We start from the raw sequence: 15,516 nt of genomic DNA on the forward strand, positions 1-15,516 counted from the left end.
TGCCATCTATTTAGAACAAAAATTCTAAATATATTCATATGTATGTTAATTCTAATAATACAGAAAAGATTAGTGTCACAATGTGGTGCTTGTTTAAGGAATATTCTATCAGTTTAGCAGTTTAACAATTACTCAGTATAATTCAGTGATTAAGAATCACAATAGACACATAGAAAACATTTGCCACAGAAAAGTTCTAAATTCCTTAAAGACCAGAATAATGGCAAAGTAACAATGGAAAGAATTATAATTTGAATGTGAAATGTTCCACTAAAAACTCACATGCTGAAAGCTTTATCCCCAATGAAGCAATGCTCAGAAGTGGTGTTTTGGGGAAGTGATTAGATCATGCGAGCTGTGATCCCATGAGAGTTCTGATCTCATTAATAGATTAACGCAGGGATGGAATCATCATTGAATGGACAAGTGGGAAGAGGTAGAAACTGTAGGAGGTAGGGCCTAGCTGGAGGTGGTAGATCACTTTGGGTGTGCCCCAAAATGGTATACCTTGCCTCTGGCCCCTTCCTGGATCCTTCTCTCTCTGTTTTCTAGGTGCCCCAAAGTGAACCATCTTTATCTGCTATGTCTTTCTTCACAGGCCCAGAAATTACAGGGCCTTGTAATCATAGACTGAAACCTCAGAAACCATGAGGTTTCTGAGATTTGTTTTGACAAATCTCTCCTCATTTAAGTTGATTTTTCTCAAGTATTTCCTCACAGCAGTGGAAAGCAGACAAACACAGAAAGGGACTGATTTAAGCAAACCAAAGTTATCTTAAAAATAAACTAAACAAGAATAAAAAACTATACCCTAATGGTGATGTTGAGCACTCTCCTCTTATTGATGTTAGGTGACAACTCTCTCACACTATGTTCTTTTTGGAATTATTATCTAGTTCAGTAAGACATGGAAATAGATAAAACCAAAGAGCTTGAAAACAAACAAATGAAAAAGCTATCAATTACAAATAATATGATTGTGCAGAAATTCCTTAGGGCTGCATACCCAAGAATACAATACTGAATGGAAAGGATATTAGACTCTAGGCCAGTGATGGTGAATCTTAAAAGATGAGTGACAGAGCTTCAATCCTACACCCACTTATTCATCTGCCAATTCAAACTGCCAATGGTGCAATTAGTTTAGAGAGAAACAATGCAAACCTAAGAACTTCTATCTTAAAAGAAAAACATGTAACTCATGCCATAGTTTCACTACCACTACTCTAGACTAGCCCTTAACATTTGTAAAACTTTCCCCTACTACTCCCACTTCCTCAACTATTTTAGACCTTTTCTTCCTATTACACAATATCAATTATACATTTTGATCCTAATATACACCTTTCATTTTTAATACCAGAGAAACTATTTGGTATTTATACATGTGTATCCTATTTATTTCACTTAAAAGTGTTGCCTCAATGTGCATCCATTTAGCTATAAATATCTCCAGCTTCTCATTCTTCACGGCTGCGTAGTACTGCATTTTATGGAAAAAACCCCACATCTTCTTTATAAAGTGCCCAATTGTGCATCAACTGTTTTCAAATTTTAACTATTACAAACTGTGCCTCTATAAACATGGGTGCACATATATCACTGTGGTATGATTCTTTCAATTCATTTAGGAAGACACCCAGCAGAGGAACAGCTGGGTCAAATGGAACCTCTAATCCAAGTTCTTTGAGCTATTTCCATATTGACATCCACAGTGCTTGCACCAGTCTGCACTCCCACCAACAATGGTGCAGGGTTCCTTTCTCCCCACAACTTCACCAGCTGTTTTTATTGGTTGATTTCAGATATAACAGTTTTTCAAGAGAATTTTCTAAAAGTATAGGAACCTAACAACATACTTCTGAGGCATATGAAGTAACTACTGAAAGAATTAAAAGAAAAAAATAGAACCAACATTGTAAATAGATATTTCAGCATCCACTTTTCTCTTCATAATGAAAAGTATAATTAGAAATACTGAGTGTGTTGGAACACACCTTTAATCCCAGAACCTTGAGAGCCTGAAGTGGGATGATCAGAAGTTCAAGCTCAGCCTGGAGAACTTAGTGAAATAGGAGGAACCAGACTCAAAATTTTAAAAAAGTTAAAAATTTGTGGTGGATGTAGTCCAGTGTGAAGACCCTGATTCAATATCCAGGATCACCAAAAGAGAAAAGAATATGGATTTAGAAATTTTGAATACTGGCAATCCACAGTACTAAATTTTAATTTATCGGGAATTCCTTCAAAGTACAGCAGAACATAATACTGAGTGCTCCAAGAATACTAAAAGATTGGCATATCCTAAATCATAAAATTTCTCAATATTTTTCAAGGAACTCAAATCATATAACATATGTGCTTTTATCATAGTCAAATCAAATTAGAATGCATCATAGAGACATCTGTGTATTCCCCCTATTTATTAAATTGAAGAATTCACTTCTAAATACATAAATTAATCCCATTCATGCTTCCACAAAGGAAAAACAGAAATTATTAAATTATGTAAAATACAATGGAAATAAACATTACATTCAGTAACAAACATCCTTATTCAGTCATGGAAACAAATCAGTCAACCTCATGAAAACTACAGTAGAATACTGGCTACAGAAAACTGGGAATGGTGTTATCATCATTCTTGTCTCTTGAATTTTGACCTCCATCTAAAAACCTTTACCAACTCTAGTAAACCAATCCAGCAGTGCCTTTGCTGCATGGTCAGGTGCAGTCATGGAAATGACTCCATTTCTCTGGTTCCAATTTTCTGCATTAGCTTTTTGTCACTGGACACAACACCTGATACCCACAATGTAAAGGGGGAGAGGTTTAATTTAGCTTGTGGTTTTAGGGAATTTAGTTTGTGGTTGCTTGGATGCAAGGAAGGAAGAGACAACCTAGTGAGAGAGCATTAAAGGCAGGAGAACTGTGCTAGAGAGAAACAGGTCAAGTATCATACATAATCCCTAAAGCCATGCCTGCCATGACCCACTTAGACACACCCAGAAGCATTGTTTCCTAACCTGCTGGACATTCTTAACCCAAAAAAGCTGACATATCAGCATGAATGATTATAATAAGAAACTATTTGTAACAACTTGATTCCATCAAATACAACAACTTAATTAGATACTATATTTCTTCTTCTTTGTTCCTCTTTTCCTCAACCCTCCCCCCACCACCTCATCCTCTTTTTCCTCCTCCTTCTCCTTCTTCTCTTCCTTCTTTTTTTGAGACAGGTCTTGATATGTAGTTCCAGGAAAGCTATGCACTCACTATGAAGCTCAAACTGGCCAGGGATTTTCTGTGGTTCTTGTTAGGGACCTGACACCACCATCACAGGTTGCCTTTTCCTGGTGCTTCTTGGCTCTTTAATGACCTCATGCTCTTATCTTTAGTTTCCCTCCCTACCAAGGCCACAGGGGTCCAGAGAAGTTAAACCTGTTTCTGCAGGACTGAACCCATAAATGGCAACCTGTCCTGTGATAGGTTAAAAGTAGCCCACTCCTCATAAATAAGCAATAACCCAGCCTAAAACCAATAAAAATATCTTCCTTTCTTTGTTCTTTTCTTCTTCTTCCTTCTCTCTCTCTCTCTCTCTCTCTCTCTGCTGACACTCTTTGAATAAAATCTCCAGTTGGACCTCTCACTGTGCATGGCCTAGTTGTTGAGCATTGCTGTTCCCTTTCATTGGTGTCAGAAGTGGGATCCAGGATTGCCAGGGCTCACAGGTTAACATGCCTGGGGACCCAAAGCCGGATACCAGGATGCTCCCACTCTGTCCCCACCCAATGTCCATGACTACTTTTGTTGGTGCTGTTCTCGCAGCCAACACCGATCCATCTATTTTCAGGCCTGCACTTGATATTGGGTAAATTCCCCCCTTCTGAGATGTCTTTTGGGTAATGGGAGATTCCAGGGTCCCAGACCTCCATGAGGATATCCACCTTGTACATGGCCTGGCTCCGGGCCCTCCTTCCTCCCCTGCAAACCACTGGGTTTGTTCAGGTTGCAGTCCAGGACTCAACTGGGCCTCCTCTGCCCTTGCTCGGGATGCCTTGTGGGAATACAGAGGCTTTCCACTTTAAAACTCACTTCCTGCATGAGAGACATCTCTGCAGAAAGATTGAGTTCCACCTTCTAGACCTGGTCTAGAAAAGGGGGTCTCATCAGAACTCTAAGAGATGTGTGGACTTCTGATAACCTCCTCCACTGCCTCTTGATGGTCATGGGCTCTGGCTCTTCCATACCCATAGACTCTCCTTTGGCATGCTTACTCAGGAATTTGGAGGGCCTTGATCTAAAACCCAAGAGGCTAAGTTGTTTATCCACTCAAATTTGGCCCCAGTATCAATTAGACAATCAAAATGTCTGGCTGCCTAAGGGCTCCCTCGAACAAGGTCTAATTTGAGACCTATATAACATTTGTGTCAAGGAAAGTGGTTGGAGATTCCATATGTCCAGGGCTTTTCTTATAGTAGCAACCAGCCTTCTCTTTGTTCCACTGCCTGGAGACTGTCTCTTCCTCTATCTCCTCCCCCACACTTTTGGTAGCCTGTGGTCCCCCCCTCGCCACTCCCCTTTCTCTTCACCCTTCAGACTAGATTGGTCTGGCTGCCTCCCCCTTATCTCAGAAACCAGGCCCACCCTTCACCCTCCTCCTCAGGCATCCTCCTCTCCTCCGGCTGCCCCCTTGTCTTTACCTCACCTCCTTCTGCTTCGCCTTCCACACTGACTCCTCTCATCTGCTCCAACTCTCATCTTATACATCTTATAATCCTGCAACTTTCATCAAACAATTTCAGAACAACCTGGCCTAGGAGTTCCTCAAGCTTCTGCTCCCTGACAATAAGCTGCTAATGAAAACTATTTAGTTTTAGTCTTGGAATAACTGATTGCCATATCTGCTGTTTTTCACTTGGTAAACTTGCCTCTCAGAAAATGTGCTTACCACTTGGAAGAGGTCCAATTGCCTCCCCCTTTGGTGTGCTTAAAACACTTCTTGTACATTACACATTCTTAAATTGTGATTACAGGGTTAACTTACTCTTTTCTAAAAACTCAAGGTTAATACTATTCTATTGGCAGCCAGTCAAATTTTAAGATGTAACAATCTGAGAACAGAAAAAGGACACTTTAAGCTCATTTGTTATAGGAAATTAATAGTAAATGAGACAAAAAATATTAGAAAAGTTATAAATAAGAGTTATCCTTTTGACATGAAAGGCTTTTGTATGCTAGTCTTGTTAAAAACAGGCAAAGAAAGATATACAAGACCAGAAGGCCTAAGTATGTAGAGAAGGTGTGTGGAAATTATTTAATAAGAAAATATGCATGTTTGTTTGTTGGTTTCAAGTTTGTTATAAAAGGTTTACATTTACAGTCAAGAAGAGCTTTCATTCTTTAACCCTTATTCTACAAGAGATCTCTGTTAATTTTGACCTGCAAAAGTTTTGACTAGTCATAACTAAAAGATTTTATAATTCAATTGGCCAAAACCATCTGAGTGTACTCTAGTTTAACTTGTCTTATATGTTTATCTGTGTCTAAATGTTCAAAAGTGTTTGTCCAATTATGTTTTTGATCAAAATGATGGCAAATACAAGTAGATTGTTGATTTCTACAACCTGATTTTATAGGTTAAATAAAAAAATTTAAAGATAATTAAATATAAACTTTTAAGTTTAGGTACACTCCTGTTGGTAAATAAAGAATCAGCTGCTCAGAAAAACACCAACAGTATTTTTACAGAACTAGGCTGAACAGTCCTAAAATTTATATGAAAGTAGAAGAGACCAGGAACAGCCAAAGAAATCCTGAGCAACAGGAGAAAGTAAGAGGCATTGTAATCCTAGACTTCAAGTTATAATACAAAGCTACAACAATAAAACCAGCATGATACTGGCAACACACACACACACACACACACACACACACACAAGATATATTGAGAAATAGGAATGGAGGATGCAGGACTAACCCCAAGCACATTCAGCCTGTTGACAAAGTGACCAGTAACACACACAAGAGAAAAAATAACCTCATAAAAAAGGGTTCTGGGAAAACTGGTTATCTACATGCAGAAGCATGATTCTGGATCTGTATCTTCTATACTATTCGAAAACAACATAAAAATGGTAAAAAGACCTAAGCAGAAATGTGGAAGCATTATACCTCCTGAAGGAAAAATGTTAAAATGCTTGAGCATATAGGCAGAGGTAAACACTTTCTGACCACCCATTGTACAAAATATAATACCTAGAATCAACCCGTGGATTATTTCAAACTGAAAGTCTTCTGCAGAGCAAAGGAAAAAACCAACAGAGTAAAGAGACAACCTACATAAAGAGAAAATACTTTGCCAGCTACTTCTCAGAGGACTGATATTTAGAGTACATAAAAAACCCCAAGAAATGGACCCCCTTAAAGACAAAAGACCCAGTGAAAAAGTGGGTGATTGAAATGAATGTACATTTCCAAAAATAACTACAAATGCCCAATAGGTACATTGAAAAAAGTTTTCAGCAACGTTGACCATTAGAAAATGCAAATCAAAAGAAGACTGATATTCCATCTTATCCCAGTAAGAATGACTACTACCAAAGGCGCACAAACCACACATACTAGAGAGATTGAGAAAGGAACCCTGCTACATTATTGATAGGGATGTAAACTAGTACAATGACTATGGAAATAAGTATGGAGATTCCTCAAAGAAATGAAAATAGAAATTCTATTTGACTCAGTCTTACTTCTTCTGGTTATTTCCCCAAAATAATTTGTCATTATATTACAGCGGTACATACATACCCATGTTTATAGCACCACAATTCACAATAGCTAAATTATGAAAGTGGGTTTATATACCTATCAACAGATGAATGTATAAAGAAAACATTATATAAATATACAATGGAGTACTACTCAGAAATGGTGAAGGAAATTCCATATTATTTGTATGAAAATAAAAGATTCTTGACAGTATAATCCTAAGTGAATCTAATCAGACTCAGGAGGTTAAATATCACATGGTTTCTCTAATAATCAATATCTCAAATATGAATAATTCATCCCAAAATAAAAAAAGGGAAATGGTAGGAAATAAGGAGGTAGACTTTGTGGAGATGGGGAGGGCACTCTGGGAAGGAATGAGAAGGTAGAGATGGGGGCAAACGGGAGGAAAAATAATCAATATGCAATGTGTATGTGCACCAATTTCCCAAGATGAATGTAATCATTATGCATAGTAAATGTGTACTAATAAAATAGTAGTAAAGTAAAATATTTTTGAAATAACTAAATATTTTGTATTTGTGTACATTTGTGTTTTTCTGAAGAAATAACCTCTGTATATTCAATGTCTAGCTATATGTAGTTCTTTAATCTATCTTTTTATCTGTCTTTTTAAATTGAGCAATTATCACAAGGTGAGAGAGAGGTTATTTTGGTTGACTGTGATTAAAACTCTGATGATGTTTAAAACAACAACAACAACAACAAAAAAAGATAAGGGACCTTAAGATTTAAGTGCATACATGACTAAATCATAAACAAAAAACTCATTAATAGTTACATTCTAAGGACTTAAGTGAATTTTTACAAATAAATAGGTACAGAAGGAGTGTCACAGTCTACAATTTAATTCAGCTTTCTCTTTTATAGTTTCTAGAAATATTCTTTTAATATCCATGCTACATATTAAATCTTCCCTTATTATTCAGTGGAAATGTAAATGACTTCAAGACTAAGACTTTGACACTCATATACTTTAGAAAAATTTGCTAACCTCTCTAGTACTCATCTCTAGTATCATTATATAAATGCTTATAGGGCTAGAATATTTGTTATTTGTAGATTAATTAAATTTTAAAATCTGGTCCTTGAATTATAAAATATTAATATAGACAAAAATGTTTAAAAATAATATTTTTTATTTGTGATGGAATTTCTGCTCAAAGAAATCTTATTATGAACATTGATGATTTCACATAAAGAGAAAATTACTTCAAAGGAATATGACTTGAACTCATAAAATCATTTGCACCATGAATACACCATACGTGTTAATGTGACTTTACTTCATAATCTTATTAAATGAGAACTACAACAATGGCCAGGCACAGCACTGCACTGTATGAAATTTTCTAGGAATACATACTCCTAAATACCTTAAATTCAAATCTTTCCATCACCTCTAATGAATTCATTGAAAGAGTTTAACATTTTCTCATCAATATGGAAACAAACATATGGTTTTGTCATTATAGAATTTTTTAAATACCGAGTATGCTCATTTATTAAATAAATACTATGAAAAGACTAAATTTTAAGATGAGTTTTAAATTTGAAAATAACAAATAGGATCATTGCAATATATTACTAAAGCTATTATACACAAGTTAGTTTCTTTGCCATATAAATTTAATTGTTATATCTATACAGATCAAATGCCATGATACAATTTTCCTAAATTCAGTTTTAAAAACAAATTATTAACATTCATATTATCTATTCTAACTTTTCCTCATCTATTTTTTTAATTAAAAGTCTAAACAAAAAAAATAGAAATGAAATGAAATGTTAGGGAACACTCACACAGATTAGGATTATTTGAGAACAGAAAAACATTGCCTTAATTACATAATTATTTTATGGTGTCACTAGTAGGAATATAAACTATGTAATGTAGAATATACATTTAAATTACTGTAATGTTTCACTGTACTCTTCTAAATATTATTATTTTAATAATGAACCTCAAGTAGTTTCACTTTTTTGAAAAAATTGTCTTATGTACCATATCTTTAAAGGCTACTTTCACTTGCTTGTTCCTTAGAGTATAGATGAATGGGTTCAACAGAGGAGCAACTGAGGTATTCAAAAGAGCCACTCCTTTATTAAAAGTTGCTGCATCCTTTGCAGAAGGATTTACATACATAAAGATACAGCTTCCATAAGAAAGCGAGACCACAATCATATGAGAGGAACATGTAGAAAAAGTTTTTTTCTCTCTTGAACTGACGGGATTCTCAAAATGGTTCTGATAATGTAGGTATAGGAAAGAAACACCAGGAGCAGGGTAAAGAAGAGGGTCACTGCCGCAAGGACACACTGAATCATTTCTATGAAATGTGTATCTGAACAGGATAAATGCAACAATATAGTATAGTCACAGCAATAATGATTGAGGATGTTGGCTGCACAGAAAGGCAGCCTGAGAGTCATGGTATATGGCACAATGACAACTATAAAGCCAGAGAACCAGGAACACAGGACGAGCTGAATGCAAAGTCTCCTGCTCATTGTAGTTGTGTAATGCAGGGGTCTGCAAATAGCAACGTAACGATCATAAGCCATGGCAGCTAAAAGGTAAAATTCAGTTCCACCCAGCAAGATTTCAAAAAAGTACTGAGTGAAGCAGTTGACAAAAGAGATAGTTCTGTCTCCAGTTCCAATATTAAGGAGCATCTGGGGAACAAATACAGACGTGAAAGATATCTCCACAAAAGCAAAATTTCGGAGGAAGAAATACATAGGCGTCTGGAGGCGATGATCCAGCAGAGTCAGAACAATGATGGTCACGTTTCCTATAATACTTAAGGTGTAAGTTAGCAGCAGGAACAGGAAAAGCACAGGTTGGAGCTTTACATCATTTGTTAATCCAAGAAGGATGAACTCTGTCACTGACGTTTGGTTTTCCATCATTAACTTCAGGCAAATGAAGGTAGAAAATAACAATGATAAAGATGTACTAAAACTGGAGGTTCCAATTATTTTATTGGACTATAAAACCGTGGTCATCAAATGATTAAAAATAACAGTTTTCTACCCTTTATTTTGAAGTGAATTACAAATAAACATAAAGCAAAACAAACCTACAACCTGAACAATTGCACATCATAAATTTTTTTTAAAATGTCCTGCTTCTTAGGGACAGCTTTAATCACTTCTCCTAAATTGTACCTGTGTTTTTTGCCATTTTATTATTCATTGTATTCTGATTTTATCTAAATTCTGGGCTGCTATTCCACCGGTATAGATAAATCTAAAGCAAAGTTAGCTGTATAACACTGAATTTATTAGTCAACCAAGTAAACATAACCCCCGTTATTATTTATAAGATGTAGACTGAACTTGATTATTTTCGTATGTTATCTTGGGTTTTTTTCTTATTTCTATTTGATAATTGTGAATAATTGTTACCTACTGCAAACCTACTGAAACTCAAAGCTTCTATAGAGTTTTCTGTAAATCTTAATAAAGTGTTTAGTCTTCATATTAACTAAAGTTCCTGAGTTATAACAATGACAATCAAAGACATGATGATTTAATGCCAGTGCATAAATTTGTTTTTCCTTAGTCAATTATTAAATGAAAATAATAGCACTGATTTTGCTGCCTTGTTGTACACATTATCTGCCCATCAATATATATATAGTTCCTTAAAAAGTCGATGCAAATTCATCTCTCTGTACAGTTTTCTCTAATAAACTCAATAAGTGTTTCTATATCTTTATAGATATGTATCACAGTATAAAACTGGATAATAAAGTCAAATTAGTTTTTAGCTATGTCAAATGTATATATTTTATTTTTCAACTTCAAAAGAAATAAATTACCCACTAGAGTAAGCTTGTAGATACATGCCTTTTGTGAAATATATCAGATATATTTACAAATATATCTAATTTCTAGAAAAATGAAAGGAAAGGTAAATAATAGGAAAGGAGGAGTTCAATCTTTTGCAAAAGGGAGGGGGACCAAGAAAGGGAAGGTAAGGAGTAAAGGGAATCAAAGAAAGTTAAGATGTGTTATGTACTTGTACCAACTCCCCACAATGAATGTAATGTTTATGCCCTGTGAAAATGTACTAAGAGACAGAATATGCTTCTACTTCTTTCTATGCTTTTTGAGATGGGCTCTCATTATGGAGTCCAGACTGGCCTTGAACTCTTGATGTTCCTGGCTCAGTGCTATGATTACAAGCATGCACTACACACGTGGCTTCTTTCTTATATCTTTATACCTTTTTACATCTGTATAAAGATAAGAAATTATAAAGATTATGGTTAGGTAAATATTTTAATGCAAAATGTATTTTTACTTTATAAAAATAACCCTATTATATTTAATGCTATTGGGATCTCATTAAACTAACAAACTCTGTTTTTCAGTTTTCTTTTTAATATTTGTGATGATCAGATATGAAGAAATATTGATAAGAGAATGCTTTTTCCTACTAAAAAATTAAAAATTTGTTTCACATTAAATATTATTTTGTTATGCATATTGGTATATTCCCATAATACGTAATAAGTTAGTAAAAATCATATGGTTCATCTGTGTTGAGGTCAATACTTAATATAAAGGACAATTCTTGCCAAGTTATTTACAACTTACTAAAATTATACCTAGAACATTTCAATGTTTTTAATATTATAACATGAGTAATTTGTAGTTTTTTGGAAATAATCTTTTCTTTAAAAAACTTCAGAAGTTGGTTGTAAGAATCTATTAATATTTTTAAAACTAATATACTAAGTATTTACAGTGTAACATTAAAAATTCTGTTATACTAATGATTCATGTAAACTACTGAACCCATAATACAAATTTCACTTCTATGTATGTCTATGTCTGAATATACTGTCTTATGTATTTTAGAAAGAGTACAGAAAAATTATGCATTAATAGCAAATTTTACAAAAGAATTTATATTCAGAGAAGTACTGTCGTTACTTGTACTATGACAAAATAGTACATTAAATCATAACATTTCTAGAACTTAGTTGAATTAATCTTGGAAATTCAACCAGTCAGTAATGATTTTCTTTTTACTTGAAAATCACTAGTGTCTCAGAAGGGAGCTGTACTTGGTATTCCTAAATATTAGTTAAGACAAAAACTCTAACTTTGCTGAATGCACAAATGAATGAGGGATCCAAAATGAGAATAAAACAGCATTTTTATATTAGGAAATGATTTATCTATATTTACATAAATGAATAAGAAGAATGTGTTGCAGTTATGTAAACAACAGTGAAAAGTGGATACACGATAATCAAATTGTGCATCTCTATAAATGCAGCAAACACCAACCTTCTCCTCCCTCAATCCTGAGAGTCAGTTCTTAATTCCAAGTTAGATGCTCTTTGTGGATGAATTGAAAAATATAAAGGCTTAGGACCAATTGGGAAATGGTCCCTTGGTCATGAGCAGGGGAAAAGCTCCAACAAATGGCAGATGAAGATAAGTAAGAAAAGTATATGAACTTGTGTATTCCATTTACTTCATAAACACTCTCACACACAAAATTACATTTTTCTGTTTACCCTGAGTCACTGAATCCTTATCAATTTCCATATCAATGAAAGTATATATAGAGAAGCATTGCAAAAATCCAACTTTTCCAGGCAGTTAAGGTATGCTGGTGGTGATATAAGGAATTGTCAGATGTTTTGGTGGGACATTAAAAAATAATCTGAGGAAAAGTAAGCCAGCTCTCTATGCATTATTTGCTTGTACCGTATGTCACAATATTAGACAGTCATTCTTTCTTTTTTAATTTTTAATCTTTATTAGCATATCTTTACACTACATAATGACTACATTCATCATAGGGAACAGATACATTTCTGCAACACATCTCAATTATGTTTTCCTACTTCACTTCACCTTGCTGTTATTTTGTCAGTTATCTTTTCAACACTTTTTCAATTTAGTAAATTTTATTTCCATATAAGTCCTTATAAAATTTCATGGAGAAGTGTTTGTATTCAGCACTGAATAGAGAAAATACAAAAATGATTCTAAAGTGTCTTGTACAAAAAGTAAATAAATTAAAGTTTCTCAAAACAATAGTAAGAAAAATAACATATCAACTTTAATGAATTGTTAATGCCTTGTGTGAGATCAAACTGTGTAAACAAAATGCATAATGATTATATTAAATTTTAGTACATATAAAAAAGTAAATATTCCTGCACTTATTTTTACTGAATGGTGAAATAATGGAGAAAGGAGAATTTCTTTTATTAATGAATTAGAAGAAAAGAGAAAAGTACAAAGCAACAATGAAGCTAAGAGCACATTAAAAAGTATTGCAGATAAAAGCTAATATGGGAACAGAAATTTGAGGAAAATTACTACATTTCTTCAAACATTCTCCAAAGTATTTGGCAACCACAAAACAGTATAGTAACTTCACAGTGTGGAAAACTATAACCTTAACCAAATGATCACTATTTCAATGGTCATTAAAAAGCCTTTTCGTCATCTCAACTCCTGGCTGTGAAGCACTCAGAAAAAATACATTTCTATAGAAAATGTGACAAAGGTTTAATTTCATTCCAACAATGCAAATAGGAGACAATGCAAACTGAAGGACATTCTATAAAGTAGCAGATCAATATCCTTCAAAACTATCAAAGACATAAAGTATAAGAACAAGAAGACAGAAGAATGGATTAGAAGAGCCTGAGGAGAAAAAACAACTAAATATGATGTGGAATCCTAGGTCAGACAATAGGGAAACCTGTGGAATCCAGAGATTTTGCTTCAGTACTGTTATGGTGCATAGTTAGATGTCCCTGAACTCCTCAGTGGAGCTGTGGGGAGGTGACTGGATCAGGGGTGTGTGACACTCATCAGTGCCCTAGTTGATGAATGAGTTTATAGCTAAATGTGATGTCGGAAGGGGTGGCTCACTGGGGCCTGGCCCAGAAGGATGTCGCTCCCTTCCACCACCATGGATCCCTTTCTGCCTCCTGCCTGCTGTGCCATGAGTGCTTTCTCCCACCATACCCTTCCTTCATGCTTTATTACCTTGGAGCCAGCCAACTATGGGCTGAAACTTACAAACTGTGAGCCAAAGTAAACCTCTCCTCCTGTAATGTGCGGGTGCTGGATTTTGCATCTCAGACATGAGAAAGTAACAGGAAAGGCAGCATGTCACCCAAGCTGGTTTCTTGACTTTGATATTCAGAGTTGTACAAAGGTATTTATGGTAATCATATCATTACATAAAGTACAATGAGGGATATGTGGAAACTGTCCTAGTTTAGCAACTGTTGTTTAAGTGGAAAATTATTTTTGAAATTTGTTTAAATTACCTTTATAATTCTCAGGAGATATAAATAAGAAAATGCAATGTCAGAATTTGTTCACTTCAAGATGTCCAGAAATATGTGGTTTTCTGACCCAAGAGGCCTACACCAAATTAGAGGTAAGAAAAAAGAAGACAATCGTGTGTTATAGTATTTATGCAGATTATATCCTCTGCCAACCTTGGCTAGTGTTTCCTGTCCCTTGGAATTTTCATATTGCCCTGTTTCTCTCATTTGCTTTTTTCTATCTCACTTCACAACTTAATATTCTTTGGTTGTCCAAGCTCACCAACAAATCAAAGCCTGTGTGTTTGCTGTTGGTACACTGAATTCTTTGACCTAAAATTGCCTCAGTACATAACTGTACTCAAATAATGTGTAAGCAAAATAGAACTGAACATAAAAGTGTACTGTGGTCATGAGGCAAAGGGGAAGAGACTGGTGCTATAGCCAAGAGTTACAGCTCAGCGTCACAGTCAAGTGCCACAGCTCTGAGACACAGCTAAGTGTTACAGCTCTGGGTTGCAGCTATTGCAATGTGAAGACTCAATAATCCTATGGACTCTCAGAGAAGTGGAGAAAAACTTACTGATGCCAGAGAGATCAGTGGAGTTCCTACTCTGAAGTTTGTGAGCTTCGCGAGTCTCCTTGTAGGGAGAGTAACAGGGTAGAGGAGCATGCTCACTGAAGCAGAGGGGAGGAGTGAGCGGAACATTCCTGAGACATCACCAGGATCAATTACAAAATATTTTGGTACATTGGCCAGGAGCACTGCCCACCAGCACACACTGCTAGATTTATTGAACAAAAAATTCTGTGGAAGCAAGGCAAGCACCTGTCTCATTTTATAGAATTGCTCTATCAGGAACAAGCAGCCAGTCTCTGCCAATCACAGCAGCCTAACATCAGCCACTGAAAGGTGTAAACATATTGTCTAAATTGGCATAAAGTCTGTGCAGCAGACACCAGATTGTTTCGGTGGGTTATTTACATTTCCTTGGCTATAAATTTACATCTACGCACTGGGGTGTGGAGCATTCTGAACTAGTTTTGACACCAAACGCGACCTAACTAGTGAAACTTATGTTCTCCTCTGTCAAGCTCTGTTAAATTCATCTAAGTTTCTTTTAACACGTTTGATATCTTCCTTGGCTATTGCTCGCCTACACAACCATCTCTGGCTTTGTCAGTCCCGTGGAGAGCCCACAGAAAACCCAACTGTTTACTCATCCAGAATTTGCTCCTCTAGCAGTTCTGACCCTAACGAAAGAATCTTGTGCAAACATTACTCTTGAAGAAATTGCTTGGTGATGTACTGAATTTCTTCACAAGAGCAAGTTTGGTGTGCAGGGGAAGTTGATGTTGGAGCAAATTCCCCAAATGAATGCAAATTTCTTGTGCAGTGAGG

At 35.3% G+C, this 15,516-nt stretch overlaps 1 protein-coding gene across 1 annotated transcript; it reads right to left on the reverse strand.

Annotated features, from left to right (window-relative positions):
- Window positions 1-8,770: 8,770 nt before the first annotated feature.
- On the reverse strand, window positions 8,771-9,705 carry LOC104851958 (olfactory receptor 2AP1-like). Its single transcript, XM_010609396.1, is given in 2 exon segments — window positions 8,771-9,003; window positions 9,006-9,705. Coding segments are annotated over 2 exon segments (933 nt in total).
- Window positions 9,706-15,516: the final 5,811 nt, after the last annotated feature.

The sequence above is a fragment of the Fukomys damarensis genome, unplaced genomic scaffold (assembly GCF_012274545.1).
Source record: "Fukomys damarensis isolate Sample0158 unplaced genomic scaffold, DMR_v1.0_HiC HiC_scaffold_15, whole genome shotgun sequence".
Lineage (NCBI taxonomy): Eukaryota > Metazoa > Chordata > Mammalia > Rodentia > Bathyergidae > Fukomys > Fukomys damarensis.